The following is a 24,989-nucleotide window of genomic DNA, read 5'->3' as shown; positions in this document are numbered from 1 at the left end:
CCCCACCCACTGCCCCTCGCTTATTTTTTTCCTACTCAACTCTGCCTGCATAACAAGCAGAGCAGAACTGAGCAACAACTAAACATTCTAAAGGAGTTTGGGGGGCTGACACCACATGATGGAAGTTGTAGTTAACCCTGCATCAAGTCAGTGCACTGCGACGCCCTCTGACAATGGACCTGGACAACATTTGGAATCCCCGTGACCAATGAAAAATACTGGAGAGGTTTGGGGGGATTTCACCTTGATTTATAGCCATTGTAGGTACTGGAATTTATAGTCCAAGAACACTCTGGACGCCACCAACGATGGCCCTGGACCTAACTTAGCACACAGAACCCCATGACCAAAACAAAATGCAGGAGGGCTTTGGGGAAAATTCACCTTGATTTATAGGAATTAAGTTCACCTACACCCAGAGCACACTGGGAATGCAAACAACAATGGAGCTGCACCAAATTTGGCACGCATACCCAATATGTCCAAATGTGAATACTGGTGGGTTTGGGGTGGAATTGGCCTTGATAATTAAGAATTGTAGGTACTAGGTTGTATGGTTCATATGCAATCAGACCAATCTGAACCTCAGTGATAATGGACCTGGACATAACTTGGCAGAGAACCCCCATGACCAACTGAATGTTACATATTACATGTTATGTTATATCTTGTAAGCCGCTCTGAGTCCCTTCAGGTTGAGAAGGGCGGCATATAAATGTAAATAAATAAAATGTGCTGGAGGGATTTGACAGGACTGACTCACCATGGTGAGAGTTGTAATTCATCATGTAGCTGGAGAGCAGACTGAACTCCACCAATGATACATCTAGAGCACATTTGCCCAATATTACAAAATAAGTATTGATTGAGTTTCGGGGGGGTTAACCTGGCATGATGTGAGTTGTAGTACGCCCACAACCTTATGCATTTTGTAAAATACAAAAATGACTTCTAATATCCCGGGCAATGCCGGGTACCCAAGCTAGTTTGAAATAAAAGCCCTGCCCGTTCTCATCCTAAAATAGTTCAATCTGAGTATATCCAAGTGTGGCTTTAACTTTTCTTCCACCTTCTCATTGGAATCAACACTCCCATTATCTAGGCAAAAAGCTCATTGAAAGGGAAATAACTTCTCCTTTAAGCACAGAACTCCACCATATATTCAGCCCCTTTAATTTCCCATTACAGACAAGGTAGTACAAGTCCCTTCACTTTTATTAACTACAATATCAAGTCACATTGGTTAACAGCAAGTAGGGCTGGCAAGGCCAGTTTGTATTCCTAGGCATGACTGTGCCCTTGTGTTTAGCAAGCTCCAGCATCAGCTGATTCAGTTTAAAAATGAAGTTCCTTCATTGGAAAAGGACAATAGAAAAGACCGGTACAAAAGCCAAAAGGAAGATTTAGGCATCTACAATTAATTGGAGAAGTTTGGAAAGAGAAAACAATGTAACTGTATATTCAGTTCCGCAAGTGATATCCCTGCCCATACCAACAGTGTCTCGTTCTCCCCCTCCCTCCCACCTCCCCCAGAAGATCAAAGCAAATGGGTACAACAGGACTTCACTGCAGCGCTGCAGACCAGAGTCTTTGAGAGGTTGGTGCGGCTGCTTAAGATATTCTGGAACAAAATTCTCAATTTATAAAACCTCTTTCACTCTAGTGAAGCAACACCTTTTCAAGACAAATACAAATCCTCTTGAGTTTTCTAGAAAAGCTAAAGTGTTCCAGGTGACATTGGGACAAGTCATTTCTAATTGTCTGCTTCTCTGAACTGGTTTGCACATGAAACAGCCAACTCGGGTTTTTCAGTGCTACAGGAACTCTCTGTCCCATGCTCTTCTCCTTTTGTGGGCATCATGTGTGTTCAGGTGAGGACATCAGGCAGACAGCCATCTGAATGGCAAGTACAAAAACTGTCACCAGGACTGCATGGCAAGAGCAGCAGGAACATCCATCAAGACAAGCAACGGCAAGAGATACCTCCAGTTCAGAAAACGATTGTCCTTGTTGGTCAGGTGGTGGTGAAAACACAGGATTGGGGTTTGGGAAATTTCCTGCCCAGCCAGCTGGGCTCTTGTCCAACTATCAATCCACCAATAGGTTGCTGTTCGGCAGCATCTTCAGACTGGCTCAGTAACACCCATCTTTCCAAGAGTCATCAGCAGAAACAACAGTGGCCTTTGGAATTCTGTTGGGAAACAAATAAATACATCACACAAATAGTTATGCAACTGAGTCACTGTGAGTTTTCCAGGCTGCATTGCCATGTTCCAGAAGCATTCTCTCCTGATGTTTCAGCCACCCATATCTATGGCAGGCATCCTCAGAGGTTGTGAAGTTTGTTGGTAACTAGGCAAGTTTATACAACTATCTAAAGGTGTAAAAGGCTATATCAGGCATGGGTGAGCTTCGGCCCTCAAGTTGTTTTGTACTTAGGCTGTTAGGAATTGTACGAGTTGAAGTCTAAAACACCTGGAGGGCTGGAGTTTGCCCATGCCCGGGCTATATGATCAGTGAACATGTGATATCTGTTGTTAGAAATCAATTGATATTATGCTACAAGCCAAGCCAACACAGCCGAAGTAATCAAGTACACATTACTGCTCAAATCTTTTTACTAATTGTATTGCCAGCTTTTTGCTCCTACCTCTTGGGTGGCTGGGTCAATTTGCTCTTCAGGGAGGAGGGTCCCCCAACTGATAGTCTACTTTTCGGCAGGGAGTTTTTTGTTCCTCCAGCCATACTGTTGTTTCTGGTCATGGAACCACCACCTGTTGAACCTGGACCGAGCGTGGAAGATGGGAGCTTCCGGACTCGCCCAGCAGTGCTGGCATAGCCAGGGGCTCTCACTGGCTGCCTTGGTGCAAGGAGAGAGTTGGCACAAGAAGCTGCTTTCATTGGCTGTCGAACTGTCAAGGGGGGCTGTCCAGCACCAGAGGAAAAGCGGAGCTTGCTTGGGGCCAGGCCTTTAAACAGAACAAGAGAGGAGAAAACGGTAAGCAAAATAGTAGGATTTTACTGTTACTTTTCAGACCAAATGAACACGAAGGTAACATTCCAAATTACAAGTGAGTTGTTACTACAGTAGAATACAATAACAGGGAAATCATACAAACAAAGTGTCAAAAATATTAAAAATTAACTAGATATTTTTAATTACAAAAATGTGAATCAAGCACAGAAAGGGCTAAATGGATGTAAAGACTCAGCAAAAGATGCAGTTCTATATAAGCAGGTGTGTCTGTAGCTTAGCAGCCGTCGGTCTGAGATAAACCTCAGTGGGAGAAAAGTCTGTCTGTGAGGTAAGCCTCACAGTGTGAGGTAGGCCTTAGTTTATGAGAAGGCCAAGTATAAGAAAGGTCTGGTGTGAGAATCTTTGGTGAAAGAAGCCCCAGGGGTTGTAAATGTGAATAAAACATCATATGTGAAGCTCCAGGGTATAAAGGCTGTTGTGTGTAAAAAGCTACTGTGTGAAGCTTCTGTGTAAGTATGGTCTGAGAGGAAGCTCTGTGAGAGCGAAGCTAGAAGCTGTTTATCTGTATAAGAAAGAAGCCCAGCATGGAAGCGAAGAAGGAAGTGTAAAGGACATTATGTTGTGGAAATCTTGTTATTGTAAATAGTGCAGCCATATTATTTTACTATAAAGAAAAGCCTCCTATGGAACAGATAACATTGATCTGTACTTGCTTTTGTTCTTTTTATCGCTTTGGGATATTGGTGCTGGGTCATGATGCTGCTAATAAATTACTCTGCTGTGCATTTATGAGGAGGGTATTTTGTTAATAAGCCCACTCGCCTAACATGAAAGACAATAAGAGCCAACAACAGCTCAAAAAGCAGCACTGAAAGTTAACTAATGAAGATGTACACTTGAAGTTAAAATATTAGTAGTTTCACAGAACTTACTGGCAGATGGCTGCTGGATTCTAGAAAGTCTACTTGGAACCTGCAGATCTGACTCCAAGCTGCGACTATTCCTTACTGATTCCAAAGAGCGCAGACCTGTTCTGGCCAAGTTGGGCATGCTGTGCCGCAACTCCTCTGTGAAGGAAATGCAAGTTTAGCGAGGAACCCAACTGCTTCATTTCCTCAACTGCTGAAGCCAGGCATTTTAAAAATACCTTCATTTCCAGAATACTTCAGCCTATCTTGCATAGGACTTTGCAGTGACCTCCGTGGAGGACGGACCTGGGTTCCTCTGCCATAGTCTGTGTTTGTGGAGGGGGACTGGCACCGTGGGGAGCTGAGTGGGGACGGGGAGTATCTGTGGTTGCTGTGATAGGAAAAGGAGCAGTCGTCGTCCTCGTCTTCCAAACTGTAGGCATCGAAATCCTGGTCGCTGTAGGTGCCCCTGCGCAAGGAATGCAAGGAAGCGCTGGAGCTCCGGCGGGAAACGGAGGCTGAGCTGGAGGCACAATCCTGACGGAGGCCTAAGAGATTGCCATAATGTAATACAGTATAATACTAGTAATAATAATTCAATATTATAATTATAATTATATATTTAATTACATGTAATATTACTAATAATATTACAATATAATGGTATAGTGCAATATAGTAATATATACTGATATTGTACTTTGCTAATAATATAATATTGTATGAAAATATATTTTGTAAGCCGCTCTGAGTCCCCTTCGGTGTGAGAAGGGCGGCATATAAGCGCCGTAAATAAATAAATAAATAAATAAAGGAAACAATCACTATGCAATTGTGCTCTGAAGCATTCTTGCCCAACGCTTCTCAGGTGACATGATGCCCACTGTTCAGTCAACATGGCAGGAAACCGCACAAATTATTTCGACGCTTTATTACAATACTAATTTGCTAACTAAACTAAAGATGACGGAACTGCACAAAATTAATCAATTTAAAAGAAATACAAATAATGCTTGGCATTGCAAATCTGAAATGGCAATATTCAGCAAGACGATGTACTCCTCTATAAAACTTACGTTAAGTACCCCCCCCCCCCCCCAGCCCACCTTATGAGTCAGCAGCCACAGTGGGGAAAGACGGTCCTTTCAGTTTATGGTTAGGGTGCATGGCATTTCCACTCATACATCACCAGTAAGCAAAGCTGCCGCAATGATTGTTGAATCCCTCTTGCAGTCTTGCTCATTTATTTATTTATTTACAGTACTTATATTTATATTTTATATTTTTAATGTACTAAACGTACCAAGTTTGTATGCAAATGTGATTTCTATTTCCTGTGCTGGTCTATGACCGAAATAAATGATTTGATTGATTGATACAGTATTTCTGTTCCACCCTTCTCACCCTGAAAGGGACTCAGGGCGGATCACAGAACATACATATGCAGCAAACTTTCAGTACTGCTTTACACAAACAAGACAGATAGAGGTATTGTATCAGCTTTTTCCATCTTTCGGCAACTTGGGAGGCTTTGCACTCGGTTCTGGCTAGCAGGGGCAGAGGAGCGGTGTTTGCTGTCAATTCATCTCTTTGCCGAAAAGCTCTGTTTGTAACTTCCTCCTTTTTTGATTGAATCACCGGCATTCCTTATGGGTGCCTCAAAATACCTATTTATTTACTTACATTTGCTTTCGAACCACTACATAGGCAGATGCTGGGCTCAAGGCCAGGAGCTCACCCTGACCTGGGCTTCGAACTGGCAGTCTTTCAACTGACAATATTTACTGTAGCTAGTGGTTTAACCTGCTGTGCTAAAGCCTGGCCCTTTGGCAGGAGTGGAGAGGAAACATCCTCTTCATCTGCTCCGACAGGAAGCTAACATAACCTCATTCACTCAATAGGGCTGCTGGCTCTAAAGGTGGCCTGAGTAAGTCAGGCCAGAAGATATTTCTTAGATATACAGATGTAACCAAGTAATCCATGTAGAATATTAGCGAGCAATTTCAAAAGTCTGAAAATATATTCAGCTATATAAATCCATGCATCCCCAATGTAGAAGGAGTAGTAGTAAGCTGCTTGTACATACTCTCCTCTTGCAGGCGGGCCATAACCTGCACATCGGTCAAGTCTTGCAGTTTGTAGCCCATGGAGATGGAGTCATCTGAGGTGCTGAGTTCACTGTCGACGGAAGACTGAGAACTCAATGCTGAATGCATGCCCAAGTAACCTTTAGAAAATAGCACAAAATAGCACGAGTAAGAGCTACCGACTATTTTAAAAATCCATATACAAGCACAGAAGGTAAACAAGTGTGTTTGAATCCACTGATGCAAATATAGCAAAGCTTCTTTTTACAACATCTAAGTGCATCATGAGGATTAACCAGCAACAACTTCAAAGTGACAGAACAGTCAGATTACAGGGGAGAATTTTTACTGGGAAAATAATCCCTTTGCATATATAATTAAGTTTGGAGTTATTGCTTAGAAAAGACTCCTTCTCAGCACATACTGACATGAAATGCTTTGGGAAGAGGAAGAATTATCATTTCTGGAAGATATCACAGCTACGTCAAGCAGCTACCTTCATTCTTTGCTGTCTATACATATACACCACACAAACTAACAAAAACACAAATAAGGCCGGAAACCTTGTCAATTAGTTCCAACTAGAATAGACCCATTCAAACCATTGCTGGATATCAAGTCAACATGTATGCAAACGCCACTGACTCAATGAGACTAGTCAGAATGAACATAAATGAACATACTACAGAAGAGAACATTAGGGGGAAATGTAAAAGTATTAGTTGTAAATTAAGTGGGACCTTTTAATGAGTGTGAGTGAAATGTTGCTATGATTTCTTTTATCCCAGATATGCCTCATAACAGTCCTTTTGGCTAAAGAAAAGCATGCAAGCTTATAATGGTTTTATCCAATCATAAAGGCTCTATGTTTCACAGTCTCCTGTGCTGACTTAATGTCTATCTCACTAGGGCAGGTATGGGCAAACTTGGGCTCTCCAGGTGTTTTGGACTTCAACTCCCACAGTTCCTAACAGCCGGTAGGCTGTTAAGAATTGTGGGAGTTGAAGTCCAAAACATCTGGAGGACACAAGTTTGCCCATGCTTGCACTAGGGCCTTTCTAGATCAGTTCCGAGCGCAAGTTCTGAACTTAAAAACTGACAGCACACCAACATCAAATAATGGATTATTTCAAGTATATGTTAAGGGAATTTATCTCAATGACAAGGATAAAGAAAGTGATCTGGTTGAAGCCTTGACTCCAGTGCATACTGCTCACTATTGACTCCAGTTCATACTGTTCACTATTATAGAAAAACATGTGATGGTTAATGTGTTTTCGGAAGCTTTGCAAGCAAAATAAGTCACACATTTATTTTATCAACCAGTGACTGCACATGCAAATCAAATCCTCAGGAAACACAGAAGAGCTTTCACACATGCGAGTTAAAACAATAAGTCTTTACGTGACACATAGCATGAGGGGAAATTGCCAGAGGAACATCTTACTGTCCTGTGAAAAATTTCCCCCATAGAAATTATTGGGAGTGTTTTGAATTATAACAAACAGGCGAGGAGAACTAAACAAAGGCTTTTCAAAAGCATCAGGTAAAGAAAAGACGGCCAACTGAAGATGCAAAATCAGCCTCCCGCCCCTCTCATGCATCTCCCATTCTCTCCACAGGCCCCCACTGCCATGCCATACCTGAGCTGCCACAGGTTAGTAGCGATTTGTTAGTTGATTTGTAGTGCCCAGGAGAGTTTAGTGCACTGCCACAGGACCCTGTGTCTGCATTCAAGTTATGGACACTTGGAGAGGCCAGTGGGCTGCAATACAGGGATTTCCACCTACTGGCTAGAGGAAAATACAAGAAAGCCATCAAATATGATTTCATTAAACACCAAAAAAGAGGGAAGGAGACAGAAATGGTGAATTGGTACTTGTATGGGTAATATATTAGACATGCTCACTCCCTGGGTTTTTGTTGCACTCTAGCTCTGAAACACCTTTTCACCCAGCAGCACACCAGAGACCAGTAATACTATCTAGAAATGTTTATTAATGAAATGTTTATTAATGAAAATAGGTACAAAAGGATCAATTGAACGGAAAATACAAAATAGCAGTAATCCAAAAATAGGTAATACAAAATAGTACTAATCCAAAAATGGCAAAGTACATAAAGTCAAGGAAAACCAGGATCCACAGCAGATATCCAAACATAAATCCATAAACAAGAAAACATGAGCTTCTTTCAAAGCAAAACTTTACAAGACCAAGTCATGAATTAGAACAGGAAACTTGAAACATGAACTTGAGAACTGAGACAGGAAATCATCCTTCACCAACATTGTCTCCTCTGAAAGCCAGAAGCCAAACACCTAACTTAAGCCAGTCCAGGTACCCATGAGATCATGCCAGACCCCTGGCCCGCAAAACCTTATCTCTGATTCTCTGAGAATGTCTTGTTTGTCTATTTCTCACTCCTTGCCATCCCAAACTTAATCTGGTTCCCTGAGAGAACCCCATCAGCCCAAGGCAGATTCTCAAGGAAATTTTCACTTTCAGCACCAGAATTCAAAACATCATCATCTGCAACTGTCTGCAATTCTTGCTCTCTCTGATCGCTCCTAGACTCCTTACCTTGAAACCCATCAATCCTCTCATCATCGGAAACCTCAGAAAAATCCTCTGCTGCTTACTGAGCTACAACATTTTTGATAGAAATCAATCATTTATTAGAACAAATTAAGACAACTCTCAGTTACTCCCCGTAACGAAAGATGGTTAGTGCTGCCTGAGTTTGCAGTGCCCACCTTTTATGATGCTACTACATTCAAGGCAACTTCAAATGTTATACTGAAACAATCTCAGACAGGTGAGACAAAAAGCCATCCAGGTATCTCTCCACATAGAATGAATCCATAATGTCCTGCCTCTAAAGTCATGTGACTCCCAAATTCCCTGAAACAATTTTGAGAAGGAACTAATTGTATATATTCACTAGCCGTCCCCTGCCACACATTGCTGTGGCCCAGTCTGTGTATATGTTTTTTTTTAAAATGATTTTTATTAAAGGTTTCCATCATATTACAAAGAATGTGTGGGGAGAAAAAGCTAGATATAGGGTGGGAATGGGGTTGGTGAGGGTTAAGATAGCGGGGTGTGGGACAAAAGAAGGGGAGGGAGGGGGAAGGAAAGGAATAAGGAGTGAGAGAGAGTGAGGGAGGGGGGGTAAAGAGAGAAAAGTAAGATGAAAAAAAAGAAATAGATCTAAATAAAAAGTGTTGGAGACAGATGGTCAAAGTCTCTCTCGTTGACTTCCTTCATATCTTCCAAGTGGGAGGTTCCTTTTCCTTCTTTCATTCTTGTCTTCTTTATCGTTTTCTCTTCTGTTTATTGATCTGCGCTATCAATCAGGTGGTCAGTATAATTTATCACTAGTCCAATCAGTTTCTTTTATAGGGGTTCCTTTGCTTTTAGTAATCAGGTATGTTAGCCTGTCCATATTTTTGATATCTAGGACTTTCTCAATCCAATCCTTAATTTCAGGAGTTTCTTCTTTCTTCCATAATTTCGCATAGCAAATTCTTGCCGCCGTTGTCATTAAGAAGAGCAATTTATCTAGATTTTTTTCCATTTTCGAATCTAGTATTCCTAGCAAGAATATTTCTGGTTTAAATTGTAGTTTCACATTTAATATTTCCTGTGTTATTTTATGAATTCTTTTCCAATATCGTCTTGCTTTTGGGCACTCCCACCACATATGATAATAGGAGCCCTCCACTCTACCGCACTTCCAGCATTTAGGGTTTGCATTTTTATATGACTTATTTAATTTTTTGGGGGTCATGTACCATCTGTGGGCTACCTTTAACCAATTTTCTTTTAGGTCTATTGCGTAAGTATATCTAATTTTTATTCTCCAGATCTTTTCCCAATCTTCTTTTTTAATAGGTCTGCCGAAATTTTCGTTCCATCTTTTCAGTCCGTGTATATGTTTTTTGTGTGTATATTTGTGTTTATGTGTATGCATGTGTGTTTGCATGTGTATGTATATATATATATGTGTGTGTGTGTGTGTTGTTTTGCGCATGCGTTGTAATGTGTGTGTGTGTTTTTTTTGGGGGGGGGGGGCTTTTAAAGTCCCTTCCGCTGTGTTTTCCACTGTTTTTATTAGTGATGGTCACTCATTGGCCTGATCGGTGTCTTGTGTCCAAATTTGGTGTCAGTTCGTCCAGTGGTTTTTGAGTTATATTAATCCCACAAACTAAAATTACATTTTGATTTATATAGTACTAATGTATAAGCCACCTTCATGAACAAGTTGAGGGGAGTATTTGAGGACAAAATTAAAAGTTGAAGAGAAACCACCACTGCAGCCTCAGTGAACCTGCCAACCAACCTATCCTAGCCAGCAAGAACAACTTCCCAGTATGGCACAAGCAGAATAGTACCAGTTCTATGTGACAACATTTAAGACTAAACTATAAGATACTACAAAAAGATATTCTATGTGAGATATCTATTCTACAGACATTGGGGCCAAATGCAGATATACGTAGGGGGTGACTACCAAGGACTAAAAGAAATGGAGATAGGTTATCGTCTTCCTCACAGTGTTCCATTAAGATACTTTCACTATGGAGTTTTAGAAGGCAAGCTACAAATCAAAGAAACCAGAAAAAAACACTCTTAAGGTGTTTGCCTCATAGACATCAAAAGAAAAAGTTTACATCATCAGCCACATCTCAGATCAAGTACAACTTAACAGAGTTTAAAGAACAATCAAGCATTATTTTGCATCATCTTGTCCTTGAAATCCCTCAACTCAGAACTGTCCCTCATGCATAATGGTCACTTAGATTCTTTCAAAGCTAAATAAATGTCTTCTAGAGAGACTAACTCAACCATAAAATGGAAAATATAAAATATTTCAGTTCCTTTGTTTCTCACATTTTCACCTAAATAACTCAAGATTGAACTGCTGGAACATTAAGTTATTTTTTTAGCTAATACACATTTAAAACCATTTTGAAAATGGTGAGATTAACATTTGGCCACAAGCAGCAGGGAATTATACCGCATGTATGCCTCTCTGAGCAGTTTGATATGATGCCAAGTGACAAAACTAGGCTTTGGAGAGACATGTCTTTCTCTCCACTCTACTAACCGCCAGAGCCTAGCCTGTGTTCTGCAGCTGGCTTTATTTAAGCTAAACCACAATGTTGTGCCACGATAAGAGAGAAAAAGCTGGGGGGAAAGTAGGGAAGAGGGCAATTCAAAGTCTTAATATAGAAAAACAGGAAACCAAGAGAAAGTGGGAGGGATGAAAAAATCCCTAATGAAGTATTTTTAAACAAATATTGTTAGTCCAGCCAAAACATACTAATGCAAGTCAGCATTGTGGAATAAAGATTTAAAAAAAAAATTAGTACAGAAGTACAATCTAAGAGAAGTCTGGCAAGCATATTTCTTCTATGGCATGATAGCAACTCCAAAAGGTATTCTTTTTGCCACCTTCAGTTTCTTCCATTTCTTGCATCATGTGAAATCCCTGAACTCACATACAGATCAAGAAATTAATATATGAACAATTTCTTTCAATATGCACAACTTTATTTTTCTTAAATCTACTATGTCCAGAAGTAGTTACAAATATTTCAGATGCTAATTCTCAGATCCAGATTTAAAGATGTACAAATGAGCTAGTAGTCAAATTATCTGCACATTTCCCCTATTGTCTGCCTGAAAATAATGATTCAGAGAACCCTGGAGTTTAGAGTTGGATGTGGTTCACATGGAGAGGTGGATCTCCAGAAATCTGACAGAGGCACCTTCTGTCAGCATCCATGAAAGAAAAATCCTGGATTTAAGCCACTGAGTAGAGGAAGGAACTGAGTTATGCTTTAATTTAAGGGTAATTTATTTACTGGGATGGAAATGAATATAAGCTTTGACTGTTTTAACATCTAGCATTTAAAATATTCTGTAATTTTACTACTGTTATGAATCGTAATGTAAATATCTGATATGCAGGATGTATTTTCATTCACTGAACCAAATTTGGCACAAATACCCAATATGTCCAAATTTGAATACTGGTGGGGTTGGGGGGGGGGATTGATTTTGTTGTTTGGGAGTTGTACTTACTGGGATTTGTAGTTCATCTACAATCAACGAGCATTCTGAACCCCACCAACGATGGAATAGAACCACACTTGGCACACAGAACTCCCATGCCCAACAGAAAATACTGGAAGGGCTTGGTGGGCTTTGACCTTAAGTTTTGGAGTTGTGGTTCACCCACATCCAGAAAGCACTGAGGACTCAAACAATGATGGATCTGGACCAAACTTGACACAGAACTCCCATGCCCAACAGAAAATACTGGACACATTTGGTGGGCATTGACCTTGAGTTTTGGAGTTGTAGTTCACCTACATCGAGAGAGCACAGTGGACTCACACAATGATGAATCTGGACCAAACATGGCACAAATATTCAATATGCCCAAATGTTAACACTGGTGGAGTTTGGGGAAAATAGACCTTGATATTTGGGAATTGTAATTGCTGGGATTTATAGTTCATCTACCATCAAAAAGCATTACATTTGCATATACTGTAAATGTAACTAAAAAATGATAAAAACATTCTGAATACCATCACCGATAGAACTGGGCCAATCTTCCCACACAGAACCTCCATGACCAACAGAAAATACTGCGTTTTCTGATGGCCTTTGGCGATTCCTCCCAGAACTCCCAACCCCCAGGTTGAGAAACACTGCTCTTAACGGTAAATTAAGTCAATATTTCTATGACATAGCAGTCTGCAGCTCTACCTCTAATGCTGAACTTATTTGCAGTTATTTTAATTATAAAATGCCACTGAAATAATTATAACAGTGAACGAGTATCTCCTGAAGAGTATGAAATATCTTTCTTTAGGAGAACAGTTGAAACAGTGCAATACCAGAAAAGAAAAACAAATTCCCTTGTTATCTGAAGAGCAAATTTTGAAAGCATTCCACTTTTAAGTGAGATTACTAAAGCTGTTTCCTTAGTGTCATTTGAAAACAGCCATCTTCATCCCAAGGATCTTGTAAACCAACTTGTCTTAAGCAAACTTAGGAAGATTATCTTCAGCCTCTGATGCTAATGCAATCTGCCTTAAATCCCAGCATTTGGCCTTAAACGCCAAAGAGCAAACCAAGAGATCAGGATATCGAGACTGACTAAACATGATCTGTTGCAAGATTTTAATATTGGACAAATACATACAGCTCCATGATTTCAACACAGTATTTAGACTAGAAGGGATTAAACTGTTCAACTCGACTTTATTAATATGGAATGTTCATTAAGCTAAAAGATGCTAAGCTAAATGATGTAATGCTGATCCTCTTCTTTCTCAGCGGCCACCCAAGAGGAATGGCAATATCCTTCCACGCATATGGTCAGCTCACTTACCTTGGTCAAGTCTGGTGATGAGGGTACGGCAAGCAGCTTCTGTTTCCGGATTGGGGTTGTCCAACACCTGTCTACACCATTGCAGGGGAGATTCCTTTTCATCTGTTGATGACTTTCTTGGAGAGACATACAGCCTTAAGCAGAACAATGGGAAGTTAAGGATGTCAGTTCAGCAAATAAAATACATTTCAGCTTGCACATTCTATGAGCCAATTACGAGTTCAGCAAGAATGAAATGTGCATATATATATATATATAGATTCCATGTAGAAAGAGCAACATTCACTACACTATGGATGAAGCAGATGGGCTTACTAAATCAGTTAAGAACTACAGTCTCATATTTCTCACCCACAGTGTTACATAAACTGGAAAGATCTGCCAAAACCCAGCAAATGATGGTGCTACCACAACGTAAGTAATCTCACAGTAACTTGTGTCATGTTAACTTGTGGTTAGAAGAGATAAGACACATTGAAAATGTGTTTCAGTTAATACCAAGAAAATTTTGAAGAGCTGGAACTCAAAATAATCATTGCACAAGGGATTATAAGTATGCACCTCTTCCCAGCAACTGTATTCCATACAAAAAACAAAGGCTGTGTTGGGCATGATTAACAAAAGACCCACCCCATAAATGTACAGCAGAATAACTTATCAGCAGTAACATGACCCAGCATCAGTAGCTCAAAGTGATAAAAAGAACAAAAACACACAGACCAAGGTTATCTCTTCCTCAGGAGGCTTTTCTTTATAGCAAAATAATATGGTTGCACTATTTACAAAATCAAGGTTTCCATTATACAAATAAAAGTCTTTATACTTCCTTCTTTGCTTCCATGCTGGGCTTCTTTCTCATACAGATAAATAGCTTTACTCTCACTGAGCCTTTTCTCACACCGAACTAACACAGAAGCTTCACACAGGAACGTTATACACACAGCAGCCTTCACACACCGGAGCTTCACAAGAGGCCTTCTCATACCGAGGCCTACCTCACACACTGAGGCCTTCTCACACTGAGGGCTGTCTGAGACTGGATGCCTTTCTCCCACTGAAACGAACTAACACTGAGGCCCTTCTCCCACAGAGACCTCTCACAGACTGAAGGCCACCAAGCTAAAGGCACACCTGCTTATATTGAACTGCAGCTTTTGCTGAGTCCTTGCATCCATTTAACCCTTTCAGTGCTTGACTCACATTTTTGTAATTAGAAATACTTAGTTAATATTTAAAATTTCTGACAGGATGTTCTAGAGATGTTCACAAAATCAGTTCCTTTTTGGCCCCAAATACTTCGATTCAATTTTAATATTGTATGTACTTTATGATCAATCAAAATGGTAATCCTAATTAGAATAATTCCATTAAAACTAGTGATAGGGTGCCTCTACACTGTGGAATACAATAATTGGCGACACTTGAACTGCCATGACTCAATGCCATGGAGTCATGGAAGTTGTCGTTTTATAAGGTATTTAGCCTTTTCTGCCAAAGGGTACTGGTGCCTCACCAAACTATAGATCCTAGGATTTCATTATATTGAGCCATGGCCATTAAAGTGGTGTCAAACTGTATTAATTATACAGTATATATCAGGCATGGGCAACCTTCGGCCCTCTGGATGTTTTGGACTTCAACTTCCACCATTCCTAACAGCCTCAGCCACTTAACAGGGTGGGAGTTGAAGTCCAAAACACCTGGAGGGCCAATGTTTGCCCAAGCCAGGTGTAGATGCACAGCTTATGCTACCAATTTCATTCTCTCAGTTAATATATATGAGATTAGTGTAAGTTTTGATTAACCAAGTTCCCACTGACTCAGTAAATCCACTCATTCTAATGGGAATTTAGACTTATGTTATATAATGTGCATGTTTAAAATATTTATGCCCCAAGTAATTATGTAGTAATAAGTCTACACATTAAAGAAACAGTTATTAATGGTCTGGTAACTATGCATAAAACATTCCTGACTCCTCAATCAGGATATCCTGCCAAAGCCTCTCTAATGTTTCTGAGCTCAGCTTCTGTCTAACTTTGAATGATTCAGGGCAGAGCCGGTGTAATTATCTTTTACTCCCTCACAATAAAATCTTAGGCCCAATGGAGCTGTACATTTGTTGGATTGTTTTATGAGTGTTTTCCTCACATCTTTTTAAAATATTTCTTCTTCCAGAGCAACTTTGAATAATAGTCCAAGTATCTTTTACTTAAACTTTACATTTGTGAAAAGTTGCCAACAGTTATGAAGTCTGATTTAATCTCTTTGGACCAAGATTAGGATTTCAATTCAAATGTAAAATAGTTGCTTCAGAAATGAACATGATAATCTGGTGCCATTTTAACAATTAATTCTTTTTTTATTTAGAATTTAATCCAGAATTCCACAGCACTTACCAGCTATCATCTTCAACACTGCCACTTTCAAGTTCTAATACTTCCACTTCATCCAGAGTTGTCTTGTCCAAGAGGTTGTCTACATCTGTGCTTTCTTCACTCATTCTAAAACCAGGCTCAACATTTTTAGCAGTGAGGTCCTCTACTAGCAGTGTGCTGTCACAATCCCAACTGGAAAAATCATTTGTGTTAGCGTCACTGAACTGCATCTCTGCATTGCTGGTAAACTCTGTCTTGGAAGGTTCTCTCTCGGAGTCACTGGCACAGCTGTGTTGCACTGCTGCATCTACGTCATTTTTTAAGAACTGGCCACTCTCTTCTGATTCTGACCTCATTTTACTTAGTGCCGAATGCAGGTCTGCCACGATCTGTAGTTCCTGCTTATCCATCAGTGTGTTGATGCTATTATTAATTTCCATCCCATTGAGTCTAGAATTGCAATTATCCACTCCAGCGCCAGCTTGGCTCAGCACATTTGCCTCTGGCAAACTTCGAAGACTTCTAGTTCTCAACTGCTGGTTCTGGAGCTCCAGCCTCCTTACAAGTTCCTGCAGTTTCCGGACCTCTTCCAGCTCAGGGCCCACCTGGTCCGCCACCGGATCTACATCTGGACCCATCACAGAGTTCTCTGTTGAACCCCGGCCCAGTTCATTTCCAAGACTATGGTCTGGCTGAATTACAGGAGCACTCCCAGGAACAACCATTTTCATGGAACCACCGAAGAACCTTGCTAAAGAAATGAATACAAAATGCATGGGTTTTTAAAAAGTGAACATATTTAAAAATATACCTGTTCTCCTGAAAACTTAATTATTCAAAGAAACAGAAAATAGTCAGTGGATCTGAAAATTCTGAAGATCAGGTTCTAACGTTGTTTTCATATGTGGGTTTTTTTCTGGGATTAATATGTTGGTACTTTTTGTTCTATGGATACATTGAATGTTTGTCATTGTATGTTGGAATCCACCCTGAGTCCCCCTGGGGAGATAGGGCGGAATATAAAGAAAGATAAAGATAAAGGTTTTCCCCTGACATTAAGTCCAGTCATGTCCGATTCTGGGGGTTGGTACTCATCTCCATTTCTAAGCCCAAGAGTTGGCGTTGTCTCTAGACAACTCCAAGGTCATGTGCCAGCATGAAGCATCGTTACCTTCCCGTCAGAGCAGTACCTATTGATCTACTCACATTTGCATGTTTTTAAACTGCTAGGTTTTTATAGTCCATCTGCATCAATAGTATAGTTTACCAGCAGTAGTTACACAGCACAAACTATGTTTCAGACCTGATCAATGCTATGAAAAAAGGATCTAATCTTCATCAAGCATGTAAACAATATTCCTAATTAGTATATACAAAATGCTTTGTAATCTTCCTGTGTCCATGTAGAGCTGCCCACACAGAAATGACTGCAAGAAAGAAGCTTTAATTCTGTGAGGCTAATTTGCAAATGATAAGACCAATTATCATTTGTTAAATATTTCTGGTATAATCACCAAGAGCTCTAGGCAATATATGCTTAAATCTATGTCATGTTAAAGGTTCAAGAACAACTAAAATCGAATTTATCTTTTGAATACAACTTGGAAGCACTTCTAAATAATCAGCAACACATTTCTGGTGCTCAGGGGTTTTTTTACATTCAACCTCTATAGAATTTAATAAAAAAAGTCTGTCTCTAATAAAAAAGCCAGTATCTGTCTTTGTTGAAAAATCTGAAATTGCAACATACAGGAGCAGTTGTAATATGCTATACCAGAGCTGCATCAGCACCATTTCAAAGAGGTAATTTTCTTGTATTGAGCTGAGAGTTTGTCTCCATTTGTTCATGTGCACTCTATGAACACAGAGGAAAATCACTTGTTGAAGTCAGAAACCATATGAAAAAAAATATGGAAAAGGTAATTGCTACCTTCCCAAAGATGCACACTGGATCAAAAGAGAATCTATTTCTATGGCCTTTCATTTCATCCTAAGTGATCTGGCAGTGAAAGAAGACCAGCAATTTGTCACAGAAAAATATATGAAAGTGACCATCAGTGACATTACTGCTCTCTTTCCCTGGAGAAGATGGAAAACATTTTGAATTTGCCTTGTCTCAAGCTATAGAACAACATCCTTGGGTTTCGGTTAACACAATACATTATATTTTGGGACAAGCAGTTATAAATACACATCATATTTTTGTTGGTCTGAAAGCTCAGTTCCCATCTAGAAGCTGAATGGTCATGTTGACACAAGGAAGGGTGTGTATGGAACCACCTTTGTCAATTAACTTTAATCAAAGCACATAAGTATACAAGACAGACCCACATTAAGAATGGTGCCATACAACACACATCCAGTCTCTCATTACCATCATTCCTAATTACATATGCTGTGATCCAAAACGAATACATGAGGAAACACAGAGGAACTCAAGCCATCCTTTCCCATTACTAGTATATTAAATTACCTTTAGACTAGTAAGGCTATGATTAATTTAGCATAAATATATTTTCTATGTTTCCCTGCTCAGGTTTATAAGTTTTGAGAAATCAAATAGCTTAGTTTCTAAAGTTGTGTTTAAAAACTACAAAATAATTTCACGTCATGAATGTGTAGAAGGGAAGATTGCACTTTGAATGAAAAGCCATCTCTTCAGAAGTGAATTCTAATGCAATGGTTTCCAAACTTCAGTCCTCAAAGTTTGAGAACTTCAGTTCCCAGGAACCAACACCAGCTTGGTGAACAGTCAGGAATTCTGAGAGGTGAAGTTTAAAACACCTGGAAGAACGAAGTCTGGGAACCACTGCTCTAATATAAAGAACATTGTATGTGACTGTTGATATAATTTTCATTAGAAAGCAGAACCGGAGAAAGCAGTATGCTTATGATTAAACATATATACTTCAGAATAATCAGTATTTAGAATAGGCATACACATCTACTATCCAGTCACTGATTACACTATGTAACACGATTTTTTTCCTGGGTTATAAATGTCATTTCCTAATTGGTTCTATCATAAAACATGGAAAAGGTTTATTAAACTGCAGAATCCTTGTTTTTGCAGGACATCATGGACCACATTTTGCTCTAGTTTTTCAATGGATGTCTCCTCAAGTCTCAACCAATTCAACATAGTTTGTGGCAGCCACAAAAACAAAGTTACTGGAGTATAACAACGTCTTTCGAAGTAAGTACTGTACAATTAAACAAGAAATAACACTTTCAAACCAGGAATATTTTTTTTCAAATTTTGCTAGTGTTATGAGAACAAGAGATTTCACCAACGTTTGATGACCATAAAACAGCAGTCACCATCTGACTATGAAATATGCAACTATTCACAGGTAATGCAAGGTATCAGAAGCTCTACATCACACGGCAAGATTCCCTTTTCTTCATCTCTGCCACGAGAAAAACTGTTCTCTTCCCTGGAAAGAAAGATCTCTAGCACTCAAAATGCATCAGGGAACTTTCCAAAGCACAAAAACATACTGAGCTTTCTCTAGGGCATTTAGATCTCTTCTATAGTTTTGGTCTTAAGACAAAACCAAGTGGGCTCTGTCATATATATAAGAAACAACAACAAATCCAAGCGAACTGTAACAGGGTCTATGGTTTTTTACTACCTATCAGTGCTGAGGGGAAAAAAAGATCAATTGAGGTAGGTTTACTTTTCTTCAGTCATCACCTCCAGTTCTGCTTTAACCAGACAGCGCTCAACCAAGCAGAAAGGAGTATTCATTTTCCGCTTCATCAATTTCTGCTACCAAAAAGAAGCATCTATCCTCCCTATCCCCCCTCTTTTCTCCAGGACAGGCAAGTTCACTTTTATTTGCTTGGTCCATTCTTATTTGCTCTGCTAATGAGTCAACAGACCCAAGAAGATCAGCCCCAAAGCACTATCGCTTGTAGATGAAACAGTTAATTTCAACATTAGCTTACTTGAGTCCTGAGTATATCCTGCTCATTGTATTAACGCTTTGCAACAGTGTTCCGTTTATTTGTAGATTTGTTTGCTTTTTCAATACAAGTTTTTTTTAAAGGAAAGAATAAGCAAGTTCTCACCAGCCCATCTGTCAAGGGAGAGCCTGTCACAGCCTCAATGGTCTAAATGGAAGTCCTCAAAGGCCAGCAGAGCTGCATAAAGAAGATCGAAGAAGGAGAACGGTCCAAGATACAACAACCTTTCCAAGAAAAGAAGGAACAAACATCTAATTAAGACAAGAAGAGAGATCTGGAGCAGAAAGCCAAAGCAGTCAAGGACCAATGGAGGTCTTTTTCATTGGGAGAGGATGGAGGCTCCTCTAAGGCCGCTTCCACACAACTGCTTTGAGTCCCATTCGTGGGAGAAATGTGGGATATATATAAATAAATAAAATCCACATTGAACGGAATAATATGGCAGTGGACTCAGATAACCCAGTTCAAAGCAGAAATTGTGGGTTATCTGCTTTGATATTCCGGGTTATATGGCTGTGTGGAAGAGACCTAAGAAAAGAAATAGAAGAACAGAGGGTCATTTTTATAAGTGAAAAGGAATGATCCCTCAAAAATAGGGAAAAAAAGGATAAGGGAATCAAGGCAGAAGGGAACTTGTCTAACACACCACACAATTCCAATATTTTGGAACAAAACACTGAACTCCTGTCTCTAGAGCAGTTTCCATCCCTTTCTGCATTTCTTAAAAAAAGTTCAACATTGCAAAAAAAAATAAACAAAGAAGGGAGGGAAAGGATGGAAATAGGAAAGAAAAAAAATACAAAAATATTGGGAAAAGGGATAATAAAAAAGAAAATAAACAGAAATCTGACTTTAAAAAAAGATGAAGAAAGCAGGATGAGAAAAATTGATAGAAATAATCCTATAAATAATCCTATAATAATAATATACATAATATTATAAAATTGATAGAAACATTTATTTTAAAAATGGATGAAGAAAGCAGGATGAGGTAAACAGATAGGAATAATACTATAAGTAATACTGTCATAAAAATAGTAATAATAATATAAAATAGAAATAATACATTCATTTTTAAATGGATAAGGAAAGCAGGATGAAAAATAATCAATAGAAATACTATAAATAGTAATATAATCATATAAATATTATAAAATAGATAAAAATAATACATTTAATAATGGATAAAGAAAGCAGGATATGGAAAATCAAAGTAGTACTATAAATAATATATTAATATAAATGATATAAATAATACAATAAAACAGATAGAAATAACACATTTGTTTAAAAATGGATAGAGAAAGCAGGATGAGGTAAACAGATAAAAACAGTAAGTAATACTATAATATATAATAATATAAATAATACTATAAAATAGAAATAATGTATTTATTTTTAAAAATGGGTGAAGACATCAGGATGAGGCAAACAGAAATACTATAAAATAAATAATACTATTAAAGAGACAGGAATAATACATTATTATTATTTTTAAAATGGATAAAGAAACAGAATGAGGAAAGTAGATAGAAATAACAAGTAACACTATAATAATATAAATAGATAGAAATATTTTAATGGATAAAGAAAGCAGGATGAGGAAAATAGATAGAAATAATATTATAAGCAATACTATAATAATATAAATAGTACTTTAATAATATAAATATTATAAAATAGAATTTTTTTTAAAAAAAGGATAAAGGCAGCAGGAAGAGGTAAACAGATAGAAATAATACTATAAAACATTATAATAATATAAAAATAACAACATAATATAAAATAGAAATAATACTTTTTTTAAATGGATAAAGAAAGCAAGATGAGGAAAACAGATAGAAATAAGATAAGCAATACTATAATAATATAAATAATAATATAAATATTATGAAATAGATAGAAATAATATTTTTATTTTTTAAAAAGGATAAAGCAGGATGAGGAAAACAGATAGAAATAATATTATAAGCAATACTATAATAATATAAATAATACTAGAATAATATAAATATTATAAAATAGAAATAATACTTTTTAATGGATAAAGAAAGCAGGATGAGGAAAACTGATAGAAAATATTATAAGCAATACTATAATAATATAAATACTATAATAATATAAATAATATAAAATAGATTGAAATAATACTTTTATTTTTTTTAAATGGATAAAGAAAGCAGGATGAGGAAAACAGATAGAAATAAGATTATAAGCAATACTATAATAATATAAAATACTATAATAATATAAATAATATTATAAAATAGATAGAAATAATACTTTTATTTTTTTAATGGATAAAGAAAGCAGGATGAAGAAAAGAGATAGAAATAATACTATAAAACATTATAATATTATAAAAATAATAACATAATATAAAATAGAAATAATAATACTATACTACTATAAATAATACTATAATGATATAAATAATATTATAAAATAGATAGAAATAATACTTATAATAACATAATATAAAATAGAAATAATAATACTATATTAATATAAATACTATAATATAAATATTATAAAATAGATATAGAAATAATACTATAAAATAATATAAAAATAATAAAATATAAAATAGATAAGAAATAATACTATATAAATACTATAATAATATAAATAATATTATAAAATAGATAGAAATAATACTTTTATTTTTTTAAATGGATAAAGAAAGCAGGATGAGGAAAACAGACAGAAATAACACTATAAAACATTATAATATTATAAAAATAATAACATAATATAAAATAGAAATAATAATACTATATTGATATAAATAATACTATAGTAATATAAATATTATAAAATAGATAGAAATAATACTATAAAATAATATAAAAATAATAAAATATAAAATAGATAAGAAATAATACTATACAAATACTATAATAACATAAATAATATTATAAAATAGATAGAAATAATACTATGAAATAACATAAAAATAATAATTAAATATGAAATAGACAAGAAATAATACTATAATAATATAATATAAAATAAATTATATATATATATATATAGAGAGAGAGAGAGAGAGAGGGAGATGTAGAAATAATACTATAAAACATTATAATATTATAAAAATAATAACATAATATAAAATAGAATAATACTATATTAATATAAACACTATAATAACATAAATATTATAAAATAGATATAGAAATAATACTATAAAATAATATAAAAATAATAAAATATAAAATAGATAATACTATAATAATATAATATAAAATAAATTATATCTATAGATATAGATAGAGATGTATCTCCTGACCAGGGAGGGCCCCCCACACAGAGAAACACATGGGAAATGATGGGGAACAAGCCTGTGGGCCTCTCACCTGCTCCATTCCGAAGAGAAGCCCCTTCCCCGCCCCAAAAGGGAGGTGAGGCCTTTCCTTGAGGCGCCAACCTCTGAGGAGAAGGAGAGAAGGTACACCGTTGGGAGGCTTCTTCCCTCCACATCCTGCGTGCGCGCGCCCGCCCGCTTCCTCGCCTCCCTCTCTCTCTCTCCCTAGTGAGTACCTGCCGCGCGCGCTCCCGCTCCTCAGCCGTTTGTTCTGCAGCCGCAGCCGTCTTTTTGTACGAGGGAGCCCAGGCGCGCGCCAGAAAGCGAGCGAGCTCCAATCCCTGATTGGCTGCCTCATTGGCTTTATTTGCATACCGGAGGGGAGGGGGAGGAGGGGAAGGAAAAGAAGGAAAGACCTGAGGCGAGCTCCGCCCACCCTTCCTTTGGGTTGTGTTCGTTCTCGAAAAGCAAGCCACGCCCCCTTCGAAAAGCAAGCCACGCCCCCCTTCAGGCTTCTTTCTCCTTTTTTTTTTTTAAAGGTTGCCGAAGAGCGCGCGTTGTGGGCGCTCCTTAGTGCGCCTGCGCAGTGGGGTCTTCTCTGCTTCCAACTTCTCCCAGCATATGATATTTATATTATCCAAATGATAAGAGCAAACGAAATCTATCTCTAGATTTCAAAGCAAAATAATAATAATAATAATGTATTGTCGAAGGCTTTCATGGCTGGAATCACTAGATCTTCATCTTCAGAGCTGCAAGACCAAGAACAAGCCACGAGAGTCAAGATGAAGATCCACCCAGAGGAAAAGTGTTCCTGCCATACATCAAGGGAACCACTGACCGCATAGGGAAGCTGATGAGGAAACACAACATACAAACTATCTACAAACCCACCAAGAAAATCCAACAAATGCTACGTTCAGCAAAGGACAAGAGCAGTGGTTCTCAACCTGTGGGTCCCCAGGTGTTTTGGCCTACAACTCCCAGAAATCCTAGCCAGTTTACCAGCTGTTAGGATTTCTGGGATTTGAAGGCCAAAACATCTGGGGACCCACAGGTTGAGAAACACTGGACAAGAGGGATCCTCTCACCTCTGCAGGAGTCTCCCGTGTACCATGCAGCTGTGGACAAGTGTACAGAGGGACCACCAAACGCAGCATTGCCCAGACACGCATCAAGGAACATGAAAGGCACTGCAGACTACTTCAACCAGAGAAGTCAGCCATAGCAGAGCACCTGATGAACCAACCTGGACACAGCATATTATTTGAGAACACAGAAATGCTGGACCACTCCAACAACCACCATGTCAGACTACACAGAGAAGCCATTGAAATCCACAAGCATGTGGACAATTTCAACAGAAAGGAAGAAACCATGAAAATGAACAAAATCTGGCTACCAGTATTAAAAAAACTCTAAAATTATAACAGCTAAACAACAGAGAGGAAAAAACCAGACACAGATTAACACCTCCCAGCAACAGATTTTCCCAGGCTCAGGCAGGCCTTCAAATGCTAATGAAGGTGATCAGCTAAACATTCACACCTAACTGCAGCAGGGAAGAGCTCCTTGCCCCACCCCAGCCATTCCACAGATATATATAAACCCATTTTTCCTACTTCCAACAGACCTTCTCAACCTCTGAGGATGCTTGCCATAGATGCAGGCGAAACGTCAGGAGAAATGCCTCTAGAACATGGCTCTATAGCCCGAGAAAACCCACAAGAACCTAATAATAATAATAAGCAAAGACTCTGGCACAAGCCAGTCAAGGTGGTCCCAGTGGTGATCAGCACACTGGTTGCAGTGCCTAAAGACCTTATTATTATTATTATTATTATTATTATTATTATTATTACTTTATTTGTACCCCGCTAGCATCTCTGGCCACATCATGAGGAGACAGGAAAGCCTAGAGAAGACAATTATGCTGGGGAAAGTGGAAGG

At 38.0% G+C, this 24,989-nt stretch overlaps 1 protein-coding gene and 1 long non-coding RNA gene across 3 annotated transcripts; one reads left to right on the top strand and one right to left on the bottom strand.

Annotated features, from left to right (window-relative positions):
• Positions 1 to 1,150: 1,150 nt before the first annotated feature.
• On the bottom strand, positions 1,151 to 23,269 carry LOC132762977 (SLAIN motif-containing protein-like). 2 transcript variants are annotated; one of them, XM_060756257.2, is made up of 10 exons: positions 23,092 to 23,269; positions 19,838 to 19,956; positions 15,785 to 16,514; positions 13,386 to 13,519; positions 7,616 to 7,765; positions 5,972 to 6,112; positions 4,125 to 4,433; positions 3,910 to 4,044; positions 2,651 to 2,969; positions 1,151 to 2,191 (listed from the first exon to the last, which is right to left on the bottom strand). In XM_060756257.2, exons 3-10 carry the CDS (start codon positions 16,492 to 16,494, stop codon positions 2,134 to 2,136), a joined length of 1,956 nt encoding a protein of 651 aa, XP_060612240.2. In that variant the 5' UTR covers positions 16,495 to 16,514; positions 19,838 to 19,956; positions 23,092 to 23,269; the 3' UTR covers positions 1,151 to 2,133. The 2 variants fall into 2 exon arrangements, with proteins under 2 accessions (XP_060612240.2, XP_067327651.1); XM_067471550.1 differs by lacking the exon at positions 7,616 to 7,765.
• On the top strand, positions 13,590 to 16,394 carry LOC137097631 (uncharacterized). Its single transcript, XR_010910314.1, has 2 exons — positions 13,590 to 13,799; positions 15,756 to 16,394. It is a non-coding gene; the product is annotated as an uncharacterized lncRNA (long non-coding RNA).
• Positions 23,270 to 24,989: the final 1,720 nt, after the last annotated feature.

The sequence above is a fragment of the Anolis sagrei genome, chromosome 10 (assembly GCF_037176765.1).
Source record: "Anolis sagrei isolate rAnoSag1 chromosome 10, rAnoSag1.mat, whole genome shotgun sequence".
Classification (NCBI taxonomy): Eukaryota; Metazoa; Chordata; class Lepidosauria; order Squamata; family Dactyloidae; genus Anolis; species Anolis sagrei.
This window is presented reverse-complemented; position numbering and strand designations above follow the sequence as displayed.